This window comes from Drosophila rhopaloa, unplaced genomic scaffold, assembly GCF_018152115.1.
Source record: "Drosophila rhopaloa isolate 14029-0021.01 unplaced genomic scaffold, ASM1815211v1 contig_187, whole genome shotgun sequence".
Taxonomy (NCBI): Eukaryota; Metazoa; Arthropoda; class Insecta; order Diptera; family Drosophilidae; genus Drosophila; species Drosophila rhopaloa.
In genome coordinates, this window is record NW_025335069.1 from 45957 (window position 1) to 65649 (window position 19693).

Sequence of the window (19693 nt, forward strand, 5' to 3'; positions counted from 1 at the left end):
GCCGTGGGCTGACGGTTACATAACAGGCAAATAAAACTAATAACGAATATGGCCTGCATGCACGGAAATTAGAACCAGAACAAGACACGGAAATGGAAATCATTTTGAATGGCTAGTTTCAGCAGGGAAAGCCGTTTGCATAGCCAAGAAATGTACGTGTGTGTGGGTGTGTGGGTGCTTTTCCCCATTTCCCATTTCCCTTTGCTCTCGACACGCGCACAGGTTTTTTGTTTTTAATTGTTTGCTCAGCGCTTTGGTCTGCGCCTTAATTGTTTGCTCAAGACTTGGCAGACACGGCCGGAAAATTGAGAATGGTCGGGTGAGAATGGATGGGCAAACATTTGTCTGGTCAAGCGTGGTGTGGTGGGAAATGGAATTCTTCCGTTCCTAGACTGTAACACTTTCTCCCTGCTCTATTTCCTTGCAGTTTCCTGGATGATTTGGATCGGTTAGGCGCCAAGGATTACCAGCCAACCGAACAGGATATCTTGCGTACTCGCGTCAAGACCACTGGCATCGTTGAGGTACACTTCTCCTTCAAAAACCTCAACTTTAAGTGAGTAACAATATACGATATCAAAGGTAAATCGTTAAAACTGAGGTATTTCTTAAATTATAGATTGTTTGACGTGGGCGGTCAGCGTTCGGAGCGTAAGAAATGGATACACTGCTTCGAGGATGTTACAGCGATCATTTTCTGCGTGGCCATGTCTGAGTACGATCAGGTCTTGCATGAGGATGAAACCACGGTAGGATTGGGTTAAACCAACTGAATAATAAGAATTAAGATTATTTTGGGCTTGATACTAGAACTTCAATTGATAATATACAATTTATCCTAATATCTTTACTATTATTACTAAATAGTGATTGTAATGATTTTCGTCAATTGGTTAGTTCTAGTGTCAGAAGATTTTAAATCATATGCATATTCTTTTCTTTTAAAATATAAATTTCAACCATATAGCATTAAAATGGTGATAAAATGCCTTTTACTAAAAATAAAATATTTTATTTAAGAACCGCATGCAAGAGTCGCTGAAACTTTTTGACTCGATCTGTAACAACAAATGGTTCACGGACACCTCGATCATTTTGTTCCTGAACAAGAAGGATCTGTTCGAGGAGAAGATTCGCAAGAGTCCCCTGACAATTTGCTTCCCCGAATACACAGGTGAGTGGTCCATCTGATCTCGTAAATGGATAAGTTAATAATGCTATTTTTGGGGCTCTAGGTGGACAGGAGTATGGCGAGGCGGCTGCTTACATTCAGGCTCAATTTGAAGCGAAAAACAAATCAACCTCAAAAGAAATCTACTGCCACATGACGTGTGCCACAGATACCAACAACATTCAGTTTGTATTCGATGCTGTCACCGATGTCATCATAGCAAACAACCTGCGCGGCTGTGGACTGTACTAAGGAGGATTCGACAGCGGATCCCGATGATGATGATGATTATGATGATGTGGAGCAGAATGGGGGCGTTAGCAGGGAACACCGTAACGGTATTAAAGAGCAGCGCGGGAGCACAACAACCCACCAGCATTGATCAAAAACCAAACAATTTAAGCAGATGAGCAGATGATAGAACCAACCAACCGCAACCACACAGAAAACACAGGACACTGAACACTAAACAAGCAAAGCCCAAAGAACTTTTATTTGTTTAACAAAAAACGGCGGACGGACGGAAATCCCGGGCGGATGATATGGATGGGAAATAAGCGACAAGTACATTACATAATATCGATAATATTGATGCAGATACACAATGCTAATGATGATCAGGTCGACAATGGTAATGAGGCAGCAGGCAGCTGACTCTGGAACACGCGAGAGAAGTCACATTTGAAAAGGGCAGTTGATTGAAAGGCATTTCCTATATACATACATATAAAAACACATACATATGCATTATGCAAAGCCACATGTACGACATGACACTAACACACTCACACGACATACACAAGCGCCAGCATTGCATATAGTTGTTGTTTGGTCTGAATAATTTTTATAGAATTTCATAATTTATGTGTAGTTTAGTTTCCTCATGTATTTATTAAACAAAAACCAAACGAGCGTATATCTACATATACCGCATATATATATACATACACTTCTATACATATATATATATAAATATTATATATTAAATGTTTCCTGTTGCAATCTCTCTTTGAAATTATTCATGCCATCAACGCTCTGCATTTGTCATGCTTGTTTAGACTTAAGTTCGAAAGTTACAACAAAATCCAGCGGCAAAGGAAATAATAATAATTTGATTGCGTGTCAGCGTGTGGGCTAAAGTAAATATTATATAACAAACCAAAAAAACCAAAACAAATGAGGAAAGAAAACACAAAATATGGAAGGCAAATCTTTAACGTTTAAGTCTAATTTAAAGATAAATGAAACGGATATAAAACTCTATCTATTGTATTTACAAGAACAAAATCGAAGAAAAACTAAACTAAAAATCAGAGAAGAGTCAAGTAAAGCAAAGCAAATGTGGCCACTTAACTAACTTATGTAAAGAGCAGCAGTAGCAGCAGCCATCGATGATTGATTGATACATTTCAATGTAAATTGTAATTTGTTGAATTTACGTGTATAGAAGAAGTTTAGCTGGCAAGCACACAAAAACACAGACACTGGACACAAACTAACTATAATTTACTTCACTTAATAAGCTGATTTGTTGTAATTTACAATGATTTGTGGCATTTATACGAGGAGCAAGGCAAATCAGCGAAGATCAAAACATAATTCAACCTTGGCGGCGCACAAAAGCATGCTATAAATTTTTGCCATATCTACGCACACACCCGAAACACAAAATATGAATCAAAATGAAAGGAACGCAGAACTCAAATCTCCCACAATGAAACTAAGGATTGTATGTAATAATATAATAATTTATAAATTCTACTTTTAATGGTAAACATCTTCATACATGTACCTATATGTATGTGACTGTATCTAGCGAATGGCATTTAACCCCCGAGTATGTTGAATTGTTTGATTAGACTTATTATTATAATTATTATGTATATGCTTTGTATGTATGTATTTTGTGCATTTTGATTTTACGCAACGATTTAGCTGCAATGAATTTATATTGTTATTTTTATAGTATTTCTTTTGTATCTGCCCACCTCTCTCCTCTTCCTCCTCCTTTACTGGAAGTCTCCTCACTTGTGCTCTTGCTCTAGTTGGACGGAAATCCATTTATGTTTTATAGTTTTTAAGCCTTATTTATGTAAACGCACACAAACACACACAACTTAAACATCAACTAAGTAAGTTTATTAGCGAAATAAATATTATTTGACATTCAACAAAAAGTAAGGACACCTTGCAAGAAGCTTAACGAAAGCGTTTCGATTTTTTGGCAACCCCAGCAGATCCAGTGAAACTTTTCAAAAGTTGTGTTGGCCGCAAAATCCGTACAATTCCCGTACTCCTACGTTTCTAGATTTAAAACACCGATCAGCAAACATTCACTTCTAAGCATTTACTTAGGTCAGCCAACACTTTCCCATTTCCATGTCCCATTTACCTATCCCCCCTAATATATCCTGGCCCAACCAAATACTGTAATATTTAATACGTATGTATTTTCCATTCAACTTGTAAAATTCTACCAAAAAGAAGAAAACAAAACGCAAAAACCATTTTCAAATAAAACTATTTATTCAAAAATAAAAACCAAAAGCCATTTTGTTATTTTCGTTATCGTTTCATGATTTCGTTACAGCCAGCGAAAGGTTTTGCATGAAATAGATTACATTGTAGCTGCTGACTTTGAATTTGGGGTAAGAAACAGCAGATCAGTATATAGTCACTTGACCAGTAATGCAGAAGATCAAGAACAAAAAGTTCAATAATTGTATGTAACTATAAATAAATACCAAATCGATATATTTATTGACAATTTAATTAAGCCACAAACAACAAAGTTATTCATTTACCTTCAAGACAAAGTAAACCAGGTCGGTCTATATATACAGATATATAAATAAAAATAAATATATTTAGTAAAGGGAGATCAACAAATTTCTACATGCATACATACATATGTACTATATTTTTCTCGTAAATAATTATTAATCGAATACTCCTCATACGGTAGCGACTATAATTTTTCTCCTCAACGTCGCTCAACTTTTGAATCAACCGAGATCGCAAAACTAAATAAATAAAGCAACCAGCATTCAAGTAATAGCATCATTCGTTCATATAGTACAGCATAGCGTTAACCGCAGAATATCGACTAAACTTTTTGCATATTTTCAATACTAAATGGAATAGAGTGGTACGGAAATGGAATCAAACATAATTCATATTTTTCTAAAGCTCATACACCTCTTTGCTCCACACACCCATAAAAGTCATAAAAACGCAAGTCGCACCACTACTAAAATTACTTTAATAGCAGTTAAAACATTTATAAGTGAAATCCATAAAGAGCTAACAGAGTTAATGTTAATTGATTCGAATCAAATGTCAGAGGACATTCATAAACAAGATTTTTTGTAAGTGGCGATAACCAATCTTTGGGATTTTAAGAGGAGCTGGAGGAAAGACGAGGTAACACGTTGAACCAAGATTATAGGTTAGACAAAGTTTAGACATTGTATCCAATCTATTTTGTAGCCTAATTCAAAATGCTTTGGTTGTCCCATGCAGCAGATCAGATTTGTTTAACTTGTATATGGCAAACTATTTATATACTTATAATAACGTATGTGGAAATATAATTCTCCTCAATTCTTGAGCTCCTTTTCTCTCTCTAATGACCCACGTGGATAATGTGTAGCTAATGGCCCATGAAAAAGTTTTAAAATGAGATTGAAACGAGCCACAGAATCTTACCAAGCTCGATAATGATGAATGAATTTGAATCGTTGAATTAAAAACTTAAAATAATATATGAAACATAAAAATAATGATATAAAAACTGAAATAACAAAACCAAAATGTTTGTATGTAAAAGAAACTCAAAACGTTAGAGATCATCTACAATTTAAATAAATATAAATAAAACCAAAAAAATACATGTTTTTTATTCACAACAAAAGCTGACAGGATAGTCGCAAGTCCTTCGGCGAGGCGTTTAACCATAATATTGCCGGATCGGGATCGAAATATAAAATGGTATACCTTTTGTAACAGCAAACAGTTGCTGCTGCATTTTTTTTTAAATACCATTTTCGGGGTTGTCTTTTCTAAGAAGTTCCTGTGTGAAATTAAGGGACAGGCAGAGTATGGATAAACTTTAGGATCAGGTAAAAACGAATATAATGGGACCATTATGGGTACAGTCGACCACTTTGCACATGTCATTTATTAAATGACAATAATGACAGGTAAGTCAGAGCGGATCTACAATTGGCGACAACCACGCGAACACACTTATGTTGTTTTTGGACAAAATCATCCGAATATCTTCCTTTAATTGCATAATTAACAATTGCATAATTAACAATGACAAAATAATTACAACATATTCCTTTTAACCTTTTCTGGTATTTTATTTTGTAATAGTTTATAAAGGGAATCTGGTGATTATTTTTTTTAAACAAAATTCATGGGGTAACCCCAATATGCTACATAATCATAATTAGTTTCAGGAATTCCTCTAATTAAAATTTGTTATGACTAGTCTATTGCATTTTCTACTCTAAAAGTTTTTTTTTCGATTTGGGAGTCGAGATGGTTCGCAGGGACACTCGCCGGGGAGTTTTGTTGTTGGGCGTGGAAGGTGCCGATTCCAACACCTTCAATGGGGTTACAGTTGCCTCCTCCTGTGTGTCCTCGTAGACGAGACGCATGTCCTCGGTTCGCTCGCAGGTGACTTCGCTGGCTTCGATTACCACAGACTGATTTAATTCCGTCTTCTTGGGCTCCGGCAAAGGCTCTTGGGAATCCTTTTTCTCCGTTGGCAGAGGTGCAATGCCCTCCTCGAGGGGCCAGGCATCCATGGCCTCCTCCATAGGCCCCACAGGCGAGTTGACGGGCATTTCGACAAGTACGCGGGGAGTTCGCCTCACAGCTATAGGAGTGGCTTGCTTGGCGGGCTGGCTCTTCGGCGTCAGGTTGAAGTGGCTTGAGCTGCCGGGAGTTCGGGGCTGGCGACGCACTTGTATGGGCGTAGCGGGCCGGGACTTCTTTTCGGGCGACTCGAACTTTTCATCGGAACTTATGATCTCCTTGTCGATAACCGGGATTGCCGATTGTGATGTCTCTGTTGGAGGCACTGCCTCAGTACTGATCTTGCGTTTTACGGACGCAGTTGCTGCCGTGACCTCTGTGCTCTCTACTTTTTTTGGCGAGCGAGAAATCAATGCTTGTGGAGCGGGGGCTTTAGCATCATCTGTGGGCTTGCATAATTTGATCCCCTTCCCATCTTCCGGCTTACGCGGAGATCTGCGTATAGCAATTGGCGTGGGTGCGACCGTAACTTTACGGGGCGAACGCCGGAAGGCAATGGGTGTGGGCTTTACATCGTCCTTGCCTTTTGTTTTGGGACTGTTTGAGCTGGATGAACTAGCACTGTGCATGGAAGAATCGTTTTCAGCATCCATATCAATCTCCCCTTCCTCTTTTATCCCTGATCCAGCAGCCTTCCTATTAGTATTCGGTTTGGTCTTCTCCTGCAGTGGTTTCCGAGTGGGTGCCACCTCATCGGACGATGCCTTGCGGAGCTTGTGCTTCTTTTTCTTCGGCAGCGGCACATTCTCTGACGATTTAAGGGCAGCGCTCAGCACTGCTTCCATGTCCTCGTACCGCTCACCAAGCTCATTCGGCTCGAAGGTCAGCAGCGAGCAGAAGCCATCGGTACTGGACACGATCAGAACAGTGCCGTCACTGGACCAGGTCAGATCCGTGAGCCTGCTGTAGTGGATGTTCGAGACAATTGCAAACGGCACCGACTGCTGGGTATCGTAGAAAAACACCGCGTTCTTTGTGGCCACGGCATAGATCATGCGGTACGGCAACGAGATGATAGGCGGATTCTTCTCCGCATTGTACTGTCTCAGACGATACAGAACCGGAGAGCAGCGCACCGCCACCGCGTACTCGTTAGGAAAGGGCAGCACAAAGGCGGGCTTTGATAAATCATAGCGACTGAATCCGTATGTTGTGTTAATAGGCTTTACCACGCCGTCGTAGTCGGTGATTCCCGCCGGTGTAAGAAGCAGCTTGCCGTCGGGAGTGAAGCACAAACGACGGAAAAAGGTCTGTAATGTGCCATCATGGTACAAACGAATGCTTTTGCCGTGCATCTCGTGACCCTCTTTCACTGGAAATCCACACTTGCTCACACGGTGCAGCACTCTCTTAGTATTTACATCAAATATGCGCATTTGCCTGTAAGAAAAATAAGTTTGCGTTAGCAGGAAGACTTTGAGATGTAATAAGTAGCTTCTAAAAATATCAGGTTGGTTCTGGTTTTCACTTTCAATAAATTTTTTTCGATTTTTGAGATATTTTTGTTTAGTTTCTTTTAAGATATAGATAACAGCTGCAAGGGTAAACTTCGGTTGCCAAAGTTTGCTTACCTTCTTGTTTTACTCTTTTATAGATCTCTCTATTTGGTGGCTAGAAATTTTGAATCATTTTAAGGCTAAAACCGGAACACTCCTGGTTATCTTTCAGAAATCTATAGATGTACTGCATACCTGTCGGTACTCATTGTTGCGATGTACTGATTGCAGGGATCCCAGGCCACGCCCTGGACATATCCCTTGTGGTCATCGAGAATAGCCAGCGACTTGCCCTTGTGCACGTCCCACAGCATCGCTGTGTTGTCCACAGATCCGGTGACCAGGAACAGTGAGTTGGGCGCCCAGCTGAGGTCGTAGATATCCTCGCGATGGCCGCGCAGAACCTTCAGTGTCATCCAGACCTCCTTGTCCTGTTCGCTGCAGCCATCGGCGTCCACTATGTTGATAACTTCGTGGTCGGCCTTCTGTTTCCAGATAAAGACCACACTCTCATCATCGCCGGAGGCCAGGAGTTCCCCATTGGGTGACCAGCGGACCGTGTTGACGGCACGCTGATGCCGAGACAGTTCGGCGGCCAGTTCCAAATCCAAGCCCTCGGCGTTATCGCAGCGATTCACATACCAAATGAGGACATGAGCATCTGTTCCCCCGGACGCAAGGCGACAAATCGCCGGCGATCGCAATCCCTGACCGTTCAGCTGAATATCCACGCTTAGCACGGGATCGCGGTTGTGCCAGGAGATTTCGGGTATCTTGCACTTCATCTTGTTTACTTAATTAGCCACTGTTTACTGCTTGAAGTGCGAGAAATTATTTTATGCGGAAAAATTCGCGCCTAAAAGTGTGACCATCGGTCATCGGAATACCAAAGGAAGGTGTTTTCGATTGCCTTTATCAATGAGCAGCGCGATAGCTCGGCGAAACCAGGGCTGCACTCGTACTTAGAAAATGGTAAACAAATGTTACTATTGCTGAATTATCCTGATTAATTGAATATTTTGTGGTATTTACAGTCTGTAACGCTGCACACCGACGTGGGTGATCTTAAAATAGAGCTTTTCTGCGATGCCTGTCCTAAGGCATGTGAAAACTTTCTTGCCCTATGCGCCAGCGATTATTACAGCGGCTGTGTATTCATCCGGAACATAAAAGGCTTTATTGTCCAGACTGGGGATCCTACGAATACGGGGAAGAATGGACAGTCTATTTGGGGCCAGAAGTTCGACGACGAGTTCAAGGAAACAGTTAAGGTGAGCGGCTTTCTAGGGAAACTTCTACAGTCAGGCTATGCCTTAAGTACCCTGTACTTATTGAATCCGAGGGTATATTGTTTTTGATCCTGATATGTATAGACCGCATTGTTAATGTAACACCTGAAATCCTATATTTAACTATTATGATTCCTAAATACTCCGATTATTCCGAAATACAATAAATATCTAGAATCCGTAGATACAAAAAATTCTAGGTGATAATTGAAATTATTTTTTTTACCATTATAACTTCTAAATAGTAGTACTTCAGTACTTTCGAGTGATAATTCCACCAACCATAGATTGCTTCTTAGTATATGTACATATATAAAGCCGGTTTCTTCATAACTTTATATGAGAGAATGAGTACCACTTTATATCCCAAAAACTAATTATTCGTATTTATGCAGCACACTGATCGAGGAATGGTCTCCATGGCTAACAACGGTCCCAACGCGAATGCCAGCCAATTCTTCATCACGTACGCCGCTCAGCCAAATCTGGACCTGAAGTACACGCTTTTTGGACGCGTTATTGATGGCTTTGATGCACTAGACGAGCTAGAAAAGTTGCCCGTCAATCCCAAGAACTACCGACCCCATGTGGACAAGAAGATCAACGGAGTGACCATACATGCCAATCCTCTGGCGACGTGATAGAGAATACAGATTCCAAATCGTACGCTTAAAGAGAAATATATTTATAGCACTTAAGCTTACACGATTTCTTCGATTACAAACTAATTGATTGAGAAACATCAAATATTGTGCAAAAGTACCTAACGACTAAATCTTAAAATCAGCCAAGTCACAATTGTTTATAAAAAATTGCATTGTTTATGTATAACTCTCTCAAAGACTTTTGCACTTAATTTGGAACTTACAATAGACGGATGTATAAGATGTGTTTAAAACGATCAACTAGAAGGGATAAAACAAATGCTAACAAGAATCTCGACTACATAGACTAAGTAAATTATGTGGAGGCGCCGTTTGTGAGTGTTTTGGCGGGCTTCGGATGGTCCTTCATGTGCTGCTCGAACATGCTGCGAATGTCGGCCAGAGCCTGGGAAATGTTCTGCGAAAAGCGATGCACATCCTGTCGAAGAAATCGAGTTAGATATAAACATTCCACTTTATGAAAGATTGGTGCTTACCGTTTGCTGGCACGTGGTCTTTGCTGAGATATGGAAGAATATAAGGTTCTCTCCGGCAATGATGTAGGACACACCATAGCCATCATCGGCCACGGGCCCAAAGCCGCCACCGGCGCTGATGCAGTTCGGATGCTTTTTCAGGTCCATCTTGGGCGTCTGACCGTGCGGAGTCTGACTAGTGGAAAGGCGCCAGGGCTCGCTGAGCACCTCGTTGAGGAAAGGAGAGTCCACCTCCAGGTACTTGGAGACGACATACAGGCAGAACAGATGCCTGTCGATTCCCCGTCCGCACATTGCATCCTGGTAGCCCAACTGGTGGCGATCGCAGGCATCCTGCATCATCTTCACGCGCTCATCGTTCTGCTCATTGAGAAATCACAGGTCAACCTGGGATCTTATTGATAATATATTCACATCTTACGGTTGTATTGGGATTCTGCATGGCCTTGACCCAGGCAGACGACTCAATGGTGCAAGGACGCACTGTCTCAGTTCTTCCTTCACGGAACAGACGGGTCATGGAGGCCTCGTAAGTTAGCGAGAAGCGTCCGGCATCCCGATAGTAAGCCAACTGCAGGGCCATTTGGATGTAGGCATCCGGCGAGATACGACACTTCTTCATAAATCCCTTGCCGTACTCCTGGTGCACCAGGATGCGCAGATTCACCTCGCTGATTAGCTTGGTCACGTCGATGGTGGCCTCCTCGATTTGAGATAGGCAGGGCTTCAGATCCCAGGTAAGACGGGTGGGCATAGGTGGCTGAAACTCGGGTGTTCCCTTGGTGTTACCAGATTCATCATATCTACAGGGTTTCCAAATAATATGTTAGCATTGAACGGTGATCTTTTGCGGCAGAAAATTTAATGCAAGCAACGTAAATCAAAGACTGTTAATTTTGTGTAATAGTTGTTAGTCAGGAAAAAAACTAAATAAAATAAATGGTTGCCTTTTGGGTTGTTTAGCATTCGTATATACAGTGAATACAGGTATTGTCTAATGTTCTTTATTACAAAAAATATTTAAACGAAGCAAAAAATAAATCACCATAAATATTTATCAAAGCTATAGTTATTTTTTTAAATTTGAACACAGGATTATTTTTGATCACTAACATTGGACTTTCGTATTTCCCAAGCTCGTTGAAACTAATATTTACTGTATCGCGAGATCATTTTAGCTTTTAACGCTTGGAGACTCTCGTGTTCAACCCAAAATGACTTGAATTGCTTTGCTTTGTGCTTGTGTGTTTTGGAAGTAAGTGTTTACCCATAAATATCATCACCAAATATATACTCCCATAGATGTCCCAAAACCGGTGCATCGGCCCTATAAAGAAGGTGTAAATGGTGTAAATAAATTGTTAGGCCACAACCGGAATTAATAAAAATAATAATTTAAATGGGAGAATGGGTGATAACTGATAACTAAACGCAGCCAACCAAAACCGAAAATTGCAGGCGGGCATAGGAATCGAAAATCATTACCCCTGCGTCACAAGATCGTCGACGATCAGGTTCTCCCACATGTGTGAGGCGATGGCGGCGTCGGACCTTTTGGATTGTGATTTTACAAATCGGTTCAGATAGTTAAGATTAAGGCAAATCAGAGAAACTTGTTGGGTCCGAAATGATTTATTGGGATTAGCGATTGGACTCCACTTACCAAGTGTGCTCGGCATTGAAGCCAACACGTCCATTGGTGCCCACACAGACGGTGAAGCACTTGTCGAACCAACGGTTGTAGCCATTGCCATGGAGTAGCTTCTTGCCAAAGTTATCCAGCAGCTCTGGACGGGCCAGATCGAACTCAAAGGGCTCATCATCCAGGGAAAGAACGAAGGCAGCCGACTCAATGGTTCGCAGAGAGACATGATTGGCGCCTCGCGAGAAGAATGTGTTTCGGGCCTCAGCCCACTTAGAGCGATTCCAGGCAGTCAGAGCGGCCAAGTGCTCCTCGCCCTCCACGGGCGTTGCCTTTCCCTTCAGAATTTCCTCAATTTGACTGCAAATAACCGAAAAATAAATAACAATGCCTAATTAGCTCTTAACAAGGAGGCACTTACACTTGCAGCTCACAAGGACGCAGGATACGACCCTTGTAGTAGATGGGCATCTTATAGTAGCATCCCTTGTGCAGCACCACAATATGGTTGGAGTCCCTATAGTGTATAATGCGATCGGTTTCCAAGCCGGGCACACGTGCCGTGTTAAAGGTACGTTCGTACTGCCATGAGCACAGAGGAATCATTCCCTGAACCATGATCTAATAGAAAAAATAATTTAAATAATTTTAGCAAGAATTTCCAGGGTGATTTCATTCTTTTAATTATATTAATAGCAACAATCAGATAACCAATAGATGCAATCAGAGAAAAGATAAAGTCATTATCAATTTAACAACTCAATAATATATGGTAAGCAAATATTTTAAGAACAAACTAAACGGTTATGACTAATGAGCCATAAATGTGTATATTAACGCTTTAAAAACGCCATAAAACTGTGGCTAAAATGCTGTAAAATATTTTCTAACATCTAGTAGAGTTTATGCCTACTCTGAATATGCCAAAGCACTAAAAGCAGTATTTCAGGGTTACAAACCAACGATATTAATGGGACTTACAGGTTGCAGTTCCTGGTGCTCGATTAGTCGACGGAAGTTCAGCAGAAGAGAGATCACATTCGCCGCACGCGCCGCTTGTTTATCGGTTAGGTTCATGAAGATGGCATCCGTGCCGTAGAAGTTGCTGTTTACGCACAAGGGACTGCGACCACGCAGATAGACGTATTCCTCCCACCAATCCGACACATAGTTGGAGGAAAACCAGCTCTTGAGGATAAGGAACCACTGCAGTTTCTTGCCGATAGTCTGTTCAAATTCCTTGGCCAGTCGCTCCATTCTCGTGTAGTTATTATCGTCCAACAGGGGTCGAACGCTTCTCAGGTACCTAACCATTGTATCACTAACAGAGGGCAATGGCAGTCGGGGAAGCGATCCCTGGAAGCTGTACAAGCCTGGTTTGTTCCAACTGGAGAGCACTCGCACCACTGCTACCCACAGCATGGTGGGCACGGAGACGCGACTTCCGGGCGCTCTGGACTCGTACATCCAACCTTTGTACATGAGCAACAACTTGAGAGTGTACCGCATGGTGAAACAGATTGAGAGCCAGACGACCAAAGCGGCCAAAAAGCAGGCGGTCACTTGCCAGTTTATTGTGTTGGAGGGCAAGTGCACCAGTATCCGGTTGGTCAGATTGAAGGGAGCCTGATAACCTGCAAAGTGCAGACCGAGTGCAATGGCTGAGATCAACCAGAGGCTCTGAATGTGAGCCGGATAGACCCCATTACGTACGCCGTTCTGAAAATCACCTCAATTAGTTCATATTTTAATTTAAATTAAACCTGGTCCTAACTTACCCTAGCGCGTCCTAAGCGCTTCTTCCAGGAGCGAATTCCGGAATTCCACACCAAATTGAGCACCTCGTGGTCATAGTTGATGTCGAAGCCCTCGTGGGTGATGGCAAAGGAAAATGCCACCGCGGCATGGGCTTCAGCCATACCTGCAGGCTACTGATATTATCCGACGAACAAAAAAAATGCTGCACGAGATAGGTAATTGATATATTTAATTTAATTTTTGGGTTAAGTTTATACTATCTTTTGTTATAAATACTAAGCATACGCCAATTGTTAAAACAAATTTTTTATACAACAAAGTTGAATGCCCAATAAACTCCTATTTAAATCCTGATAATTTGCTCCTTTGTGGTCTAGATGCCTCGAAATAAACATTCTCCGATAAGGTATCATGGAAATTGCCAGACACCCGAGCCATGTGACTAATAATATCTTGGTCAGTTTACTACTCGCGATTCAGCCAAAATGCGTTTTAGATTGTAGATACTTCACATTTCTGTGTATATCTGTTTTATGAAGTGTTTTGTTTGGAGCAGTACCAATACAAAGTTCAACGGAATATTGCTCGCTTTAGATTCGCTTTATATAAATTAATAAGTATACACGCTTCGTAAAATATTCGATGTCATAACATTTTACATGCAATTGATGATTGACGTCACTGAGCGCGGCTTCATTTAGCTGGGGTTATCATCATCACCGGGACTAACGATTGAGTCTAGCTGTGATTCTAGGTCTAGGCAGCAGTCAGACGGTCATTTCTAGAACGGACTGCAGGGGCTAGTAGAAAAAAGACAAAGTTCATTGGAGGCACTTCCATTCCTCACTGGTAAGATAATAACTCTGATAAATAAATTGTGGAATCCCCAAGCAGCTGCAATTCTATACCTTCACTGGGATTGGATTTTCAATTAATTGCACAATTATTTGTTTGCTGTTGTGATTCGTTTGAGTGCCATTTCAACGTTTATACTCAGTATGGAACTATGCATGCTAATGCAAATACATATATGTTTATTTATAAAATCTATATACAAAGTGAATAAAAGTTTCTCAGATAGCATGCCGAAAATGACTCTCTTAGTTTTTAATGTTTGACTAGACTCCATTTCAGATAAACCTTGGTTCAAAGTATAACACCTTGGTGAAGGTCAGTGCATCCGATTGAATATCTATTGTCCAAGCATATCAATAAACCAGAAAGACCACAAGCTCCAACTCGAAATAGCCACAACAAGATACGATACATTTTCGTTTGACCCAGTTAGGGCCGACGACTATGCGGCATATGCTTAATAATTTGAGCACCGAACACTACCGGCTTTTATTTGTTTGCGTATCAGTGAGAAAAACAACAATGACCACTACAATAATTTCAGCATAGGAAAAAAAGAAATATAAATATGCGCGATTTGCTTTTTTTAAATCTTTTTTTCGCTGGGCACGAGGGTACAAAGTCCACAAATTATTTTTCCCCCAGTCTGCGCGGCTGTGTGATCTCTTCCTATACGGAGTCTACATCGTTAATTATATTGCATAAAATTTAAATTGTTGTTTTTTCTAGATCGAGTGGGCTCGACCTTGTGATTATTTACTTGTGAGGGGGCGGGTCCAATGCCGGGTTTTATGTAACCGCTAAAAATTCCCCCAGCTGATAACGTATAATAGATTTTTCAACTATCAAAAACATGTGCCAGAATTTGGGTCAATAAAGCGAAGCCGAGATAAAGACAAGGGGAAAGATCAGAATGGGATAACAGGTAAAGGTGGCTACGTAAGCCACAAAAATGCAACCTTTGCATAAACTATTGCATTTGTTTTCGCGTTGTTTACGCTTTTCAGACCTTCAGCTGGGGTAAGAAATAAATAAGAAACACAAACAAACCTTCTCGGCGAATTAAAATAATTCGGTATAAACAGTTTCCTCTACCGCGTTGTATTAATTGCACTTCGATGAGCGATGGTATTTATAAACGTCGGGGGAAATGACAATTGCGAAATCCTAGGCAAGATGCACACACGAGAAATTACACTGGGGGTTTTACTTTGGATCCCCTATTAATAAAGCGACTTGATCGGTTAAACGCCGAGCGTTGACTGAATCGACTGTGAGCACAACGGGTTCGCTAGGGTCTTAAAAGCACTCGGAGCGGAGCGCAGATATTATAGCCGATGTGCTTTTCTGTTGTGAATGTAGACGTGGATGCGTCACAAGTCGAGGGGCTCGTTGGTCCGAGTGTGGAAAAGTGGAAAGGGTGCTCCGTGAAGTGTGTTGACCGACGATAATCTCTCCGTCTCTGCCTTCCACCGCCCTTTTCAGATCGATAGGGCCTTATCTCAGGCCCTGGTGAAATGGATATCTGATTGGGACCAATAAACACCTACATATATGATTGGAGTACTCATCATTTGAAGGGGTATACGCAGTTAGTCTTGTCAATATCTCTTGAAAATTTGTTTTTAACTTGGCTAGACGAAATTCTGGGAACCGAGGTGCGCTCTCATTGCGCCAATTAAATTGTAAAAAGGATTTACTAATTTCGTTTAACAGATTCGAATGTGTTTTGATCATTCAACAGACAAAGTTTCTGGAGAAAATTAAAAAAAGCTACATATGTGGTAACATTTTGACTAGTTTGACTAGATTCAGCCATGAATTAAAGTTTTATGGAAGTAACAAGTTATTTTAAACAACTAATAAAAAGGTCACAATTTATTTATTGAAGTCTACAAAAGCTAAAAGAAAACTGTTTTCTTATTCATAGATATAAATGTTATAAGTCTAAAGTCCATGATAAAATAAAAGGATTTTAACCCCCCAAATAAAACCCAACGGAGTGCTTATCCCATATATCTTTTGTTCTGTGAATTAAAAAAAAAACATAAATAACTTCGAGTTATCAGCTGGCACGATTTCGTAATATCAGTTTCGGTATCATAAAGATTAGTCTTTAAATTTGACAGTGGGACTTTAACCTTTCCGCAGATTGTGATTCGTCTGCATTTAGTTTAGGTAAGCAAATTCAATTTGAAGTTCTGCACTTCACACCTGTTCTTACCGCTGTTACATGACAAGTTAGCTTTTTTACTTGATAAATACTTTGAAAAACAAGTCTTGTATGAATTGATTTTATAACCCAAAAACTGACCAATGAACAGGCGCAGATAAGCAACAATTAAGCAAACCGATAAAACCTATCGCTCACTATTTTTAGTTGAAAGTCCAATAATCACAGTGGCGGGGGGCCTGTGAGAACTTTAGTAGTACGCAATTTCGGAGAATTGATAAGGCTTGCCAGAGCACGCGGCTCCGATAAGAAGTAAGTACTGTCATCTAGAACCTAGTCCAATCGATGACGAGTTGAAAGTGTCTACCTGGCACAAATAACACAAGCTTATCGCACGGCTGTGATCTTGGTACACCTAAAGAAAGTATAGCCAGATCGGAGAGTTCAAACTGAAATCGTAATGCAAGCGGATGATGTGCTGTGGTATATGTATCTTAAATTTGGACTTTGAACCGCAGCAAACTTGAAATGTGCGACGGCTACCGACAAACAACCAAGGCAGCGACGCATGTCTAACGAGAGCGAGACGATTGCGGTGGGTCTGGGATTGGGTCTTGAGGGGCGGTACAAAGGCGCTGGGAACCAGTTGTGCTTCGGACCCCTCCCCTCCTTTCGCAAATCATTCACAGCTGCCGCGACCAGCGAAACGAAAATTAATAAAAGCAAGCAGGGTATCTTTCAGATACTCGACTTTGAGATACCCGCTAGATCATTTAATTCGGGTTAATAGGTTGAAAGTTTTCTGTTTTTGAGGTTGCCTCTTTGGGATAATTCCTTAATGTTAAAACCTTGCAGAGGGTTTTATTATTTGGCTCAGAACTTTGTCAGGCAGTAAAGGAAACCCTATATACAACCCTATATATGCTGACATACATGTATGTTTCTTCCTTACTAACCGTTCTGTGCAGTTTATTGTGTAAAAGTGTAAAAGCTTTTCTTTTAAACAACTGATCATGCTAAAAAAACCTTTCTATCGGACGACTATATCCTATATCCAAGACATAGGAACGACCGGGTAAAATTAACTAATTTGTTTTTTTAATTTATTTAATTTAATTTCTCAATCTTTTTCCAAATATATTTAGCTGGAGGCAACATTTTAGCTTAGAGTCGGTCGACAACATGAAAATCATGAAGAAAATATGCAGTCCGAATATCTTACCGATATCTCACAGAACACCAGATCAAGAAAACTAAAATGTTAAAATTGATTCTAACAATTCGACTCCATCTTAACTTTCTCTGACAGATTACAAACTAGAGCTTAAACAATTTAAAAATATTATCAAAGTATTATATAAGTACATAAAAAACTTTTGAGTTTATAATGGAAAAAAAGAGTGTGCATAAAATATAATACAAAATTAAAATATTTGTATTTTATGAGCGAAAATCAAAAATTTATTTTTTTAGTTTCAGGATGGTTTGGTAGCTTAACATTATTAAAAGGCAACCGATTTAAGTGTTTTTATCCAAATTAAAATTATCTATAATTTTTAAGTTGATATTATTATAAACAGTAATTGATGTTGAATTTTCTGTTATTTCTAAGCTTTTATTTATTTCAATGAACATTGTTTACTAAAAAATGTAATGTATGTACCTAATGGGAATATTATTAGTAAAATGTGTGTGGTTTGTCGTTTTCATTTTTCTTTAAACACAAATGCAACCAAAATTAAGTCGTTAAGTTATACATTTAAACACAAGTGTATTCCTACGTTTCATTAAAACTTTTCTGACTTATAAATACCTTAACTTAGGAAAGTTAAAGTAAATATAGTTCTGAAAATAAAAGCTTAAAACTTTGAAAATGAAAATTTTTCTTTTTATCTTTTCTTTTACACAAAGAAAAATATTTAGATATATTATGGTTATATATTAGACTTTGTCTTTAAGAAATAAATATACCCTATGAATTTACGTTTACCGGGTATGAAAACAATATACTCAATGGAAGAGGTCACTACCTAATGAATTTGCTACTTTCCATAGTAGTTATCGCCTGAATTCAGGGTTTGTATTGACTATTTGTTGTTGGGTTATGTTGGATAAGCGTTTCTTTAGCATTTTCCTTGGGGGGAGAGGAAGAGAGAAAAACAGAGAGCGTCACTAATCCACACAAATGCACCTGCCTGTTTTTATGTGGGTGCCTGTGTTGTGTTTGTTTTACAGATGTTTACCAGCAAAGCTCTCTCAGTTTTTTTATTCTCCAAGGCGAAGAAAAAAGTGAGAGAGCAAACAAAAGAGAGTGCCCCGTTAAGCCTCTCCACAAAACTCGTTTTGGACTTTGAACCGCGTCGATTAAATTAAAGCGTGTTTTGAAAACACAAAACACCAACAATGTATGTAGGCATGTCTAACAAAAAAATTAAAACAAACAAACGACAACAAAGCAAATAGAGTAGAAGAGAGTGTTGTAATAAATACATTACTATTTTTTAGACTTCATTTCAGTCAACAAGTTTTTGTAAGATTCGTGACCCAATTATTTGCGAACAGGTTAAAGTTTTTCTTTTTGGGCGGGGGCGAAAAAGTGGGCGGTGCAGCGTTGCGCTTCAGTGAGAAGGTTTTCTGGGGCAGCGAAATTAGCACAGCAATTCGGCTAGACTTACATCCTTGGAAATGCAATAAATCCTTGTTAAATTTAAATTAAAAACTGGCGAAACAAAAAAGAGCGCACACGGAAAATTACAACAAAAACGAAGGACGACAGACGACGGAACAGCAAATCAGCGAAAAAGCAAAGACGCGCGCGCAATGTTGTAAACGTTGCGGTGGCAAAAGAGAGACTAAAACTGCGTCTGAGAAGCTAAAGTAAAAGCGAAACGGAAGCAGCAGTAAAAAAGAGCAACAAAAATCCACCATATGATCGGGCCAACAAAAACAACAATGGTCCAGAGGTGGTGGTTAAACCACCTTTAAAAGGGTTCAGCTTTCACAAACATAAATACATACATACATATGTATGTACAAATATGGGCACAATAAGCATTGCAAAATGTTTTCAACAAGTTTTTAAATGAAATGGTTTTTAAAGGTAGCGGATAGAGGTTTCACTAGTGATTTTTTGGGCATAAAGACTATCTTAAAACACGAAATAATTATTTTTTAAAAATGTACATACTTATGTGCTCCCCTGATAATGCTACGAGTCTTATTCAACCAAAAACCCTTAAATATTTTATCAAAAAAAGGCGGACAATTAAATTTAACCCAAACTCTATTGTAAGCCATTATCCAATTTTAGGTTCCAATAAATAAGAAACAATAAGCTTTGG

At 39.8% G+C, this 19693-nt stretch overlaps 4 protein-coding genes across 7 annotated transcripts in view; 2 read left to right on the forward strand and 2 right to left on the reverse strand.

The window, feature by feature from the left end:
* LOC108050180 (G protein alpha o subunit) overlaps nt 1-3712 on the forward strand; it is a 32433-nt gene extending 28721 nt beyond the window's left edge. For both annotated transcript variants that reach the window (XM_017131733.2, XM_017131735.2), the window contains exons 5-8: nt 428-556; nt 620-749; nt 1021-1174; nt 1236-3712. In XM_017131733.2, the coding sequence (XP_016987222.1) occupies nt 428-556; nt 620-749; nt 1021-1174; nt 1236-1423 (601 nt within the window). In that variant the 3' untranslated portion in view covers nt 1424-3712. The remainder of the gene's footprint in view (nt 1-427; nt 557-619; nt 750-1020; nt 1175-1235) is intronic.
* A 1801-nt stretch (nt 3713-5513) lies between these two features.
* On the reverse strand, nt 5514-8380 carry LOC108050184 (chromatin assembly factor 1 subunit B). The gene is made up of 2 exons (XM_017131741.2): nt 7690-8380; nt 5514-7378 (listed from the first exon to the last, which is right to left on the reverse strand). The coding sequence occupies exons 1-2, from the start codon at nt 8277-8279 to the stop codon at nt 5683-5685; spliced, it is 2286 nt and encodes a 761-aa protein (XP_016987230.2). The 5' UTR covers nt 8280-8380; the 3' UTR covers nt 5514-5682.
* On the forward strand, nt 8360-9624 carry LOC108050185 (peptidyl-prolyl cis-trans isomerase-like 3). Its single transcript, XM_017131742.2, has 3 exons — nt 8360-8466; nt 8529-8765; nt 9179-9624. Exons 1-3 carry the CDS (start codon nt 8464-8466, stop codon nt 9422-9424), a joined length of 486 nt encoding a protein of 161 aa, XP_016987231.2. The 5' UTR covers nt 8360-8463; the 3' UTR covers nt 9425-9624.
* On the reverse strand, nt 9448-19204 carry LOC108050182 (carnitine O-palmitoyltransferase 1, liver isoform). 3 transcript variants are annotated; one of them, XM_017131739.2, is made up of 9 exons: nt 19028-19204; nt 13345-13526; nt 12548-13285; nt 11988-12187; nt 11588-11926; nt 11410-11475; nt 10346-10727; nt 9925-10284; nt 9448-9866 (listed from the first exon to the last, which is right to left on the reverse strand). In XM_017131739.2, exons 2-9 carry the CDS (start codon nt 13483-13485, stop codon nt 9744-9746), a joined length of 2349 nt encoding a protein of 782 aa, XP_016987228.2. In that variant the 5' UTR covers nt 13486-13526; nt 19028-19204; the 3' UTR covers nt 9448-9743. The 3 variants fall into 3 exon arrangements, with proteins under 3 accessions (XP_016987228.2, XP_016987229.2, XP_016987227.2); XM_017131740.2 differs by lacking the exons at nt 11410-11475; nt 19028-19204 and adding exons at nt 11192-11251; nt 15230-15452; XM_017131738.2 differs by lacking the exon at nt 19028-19204 and adding an exon at nt 15230-15452.
* Between the last annotated feature and the right edge of the window lie 489 nt (nt 19205-19693).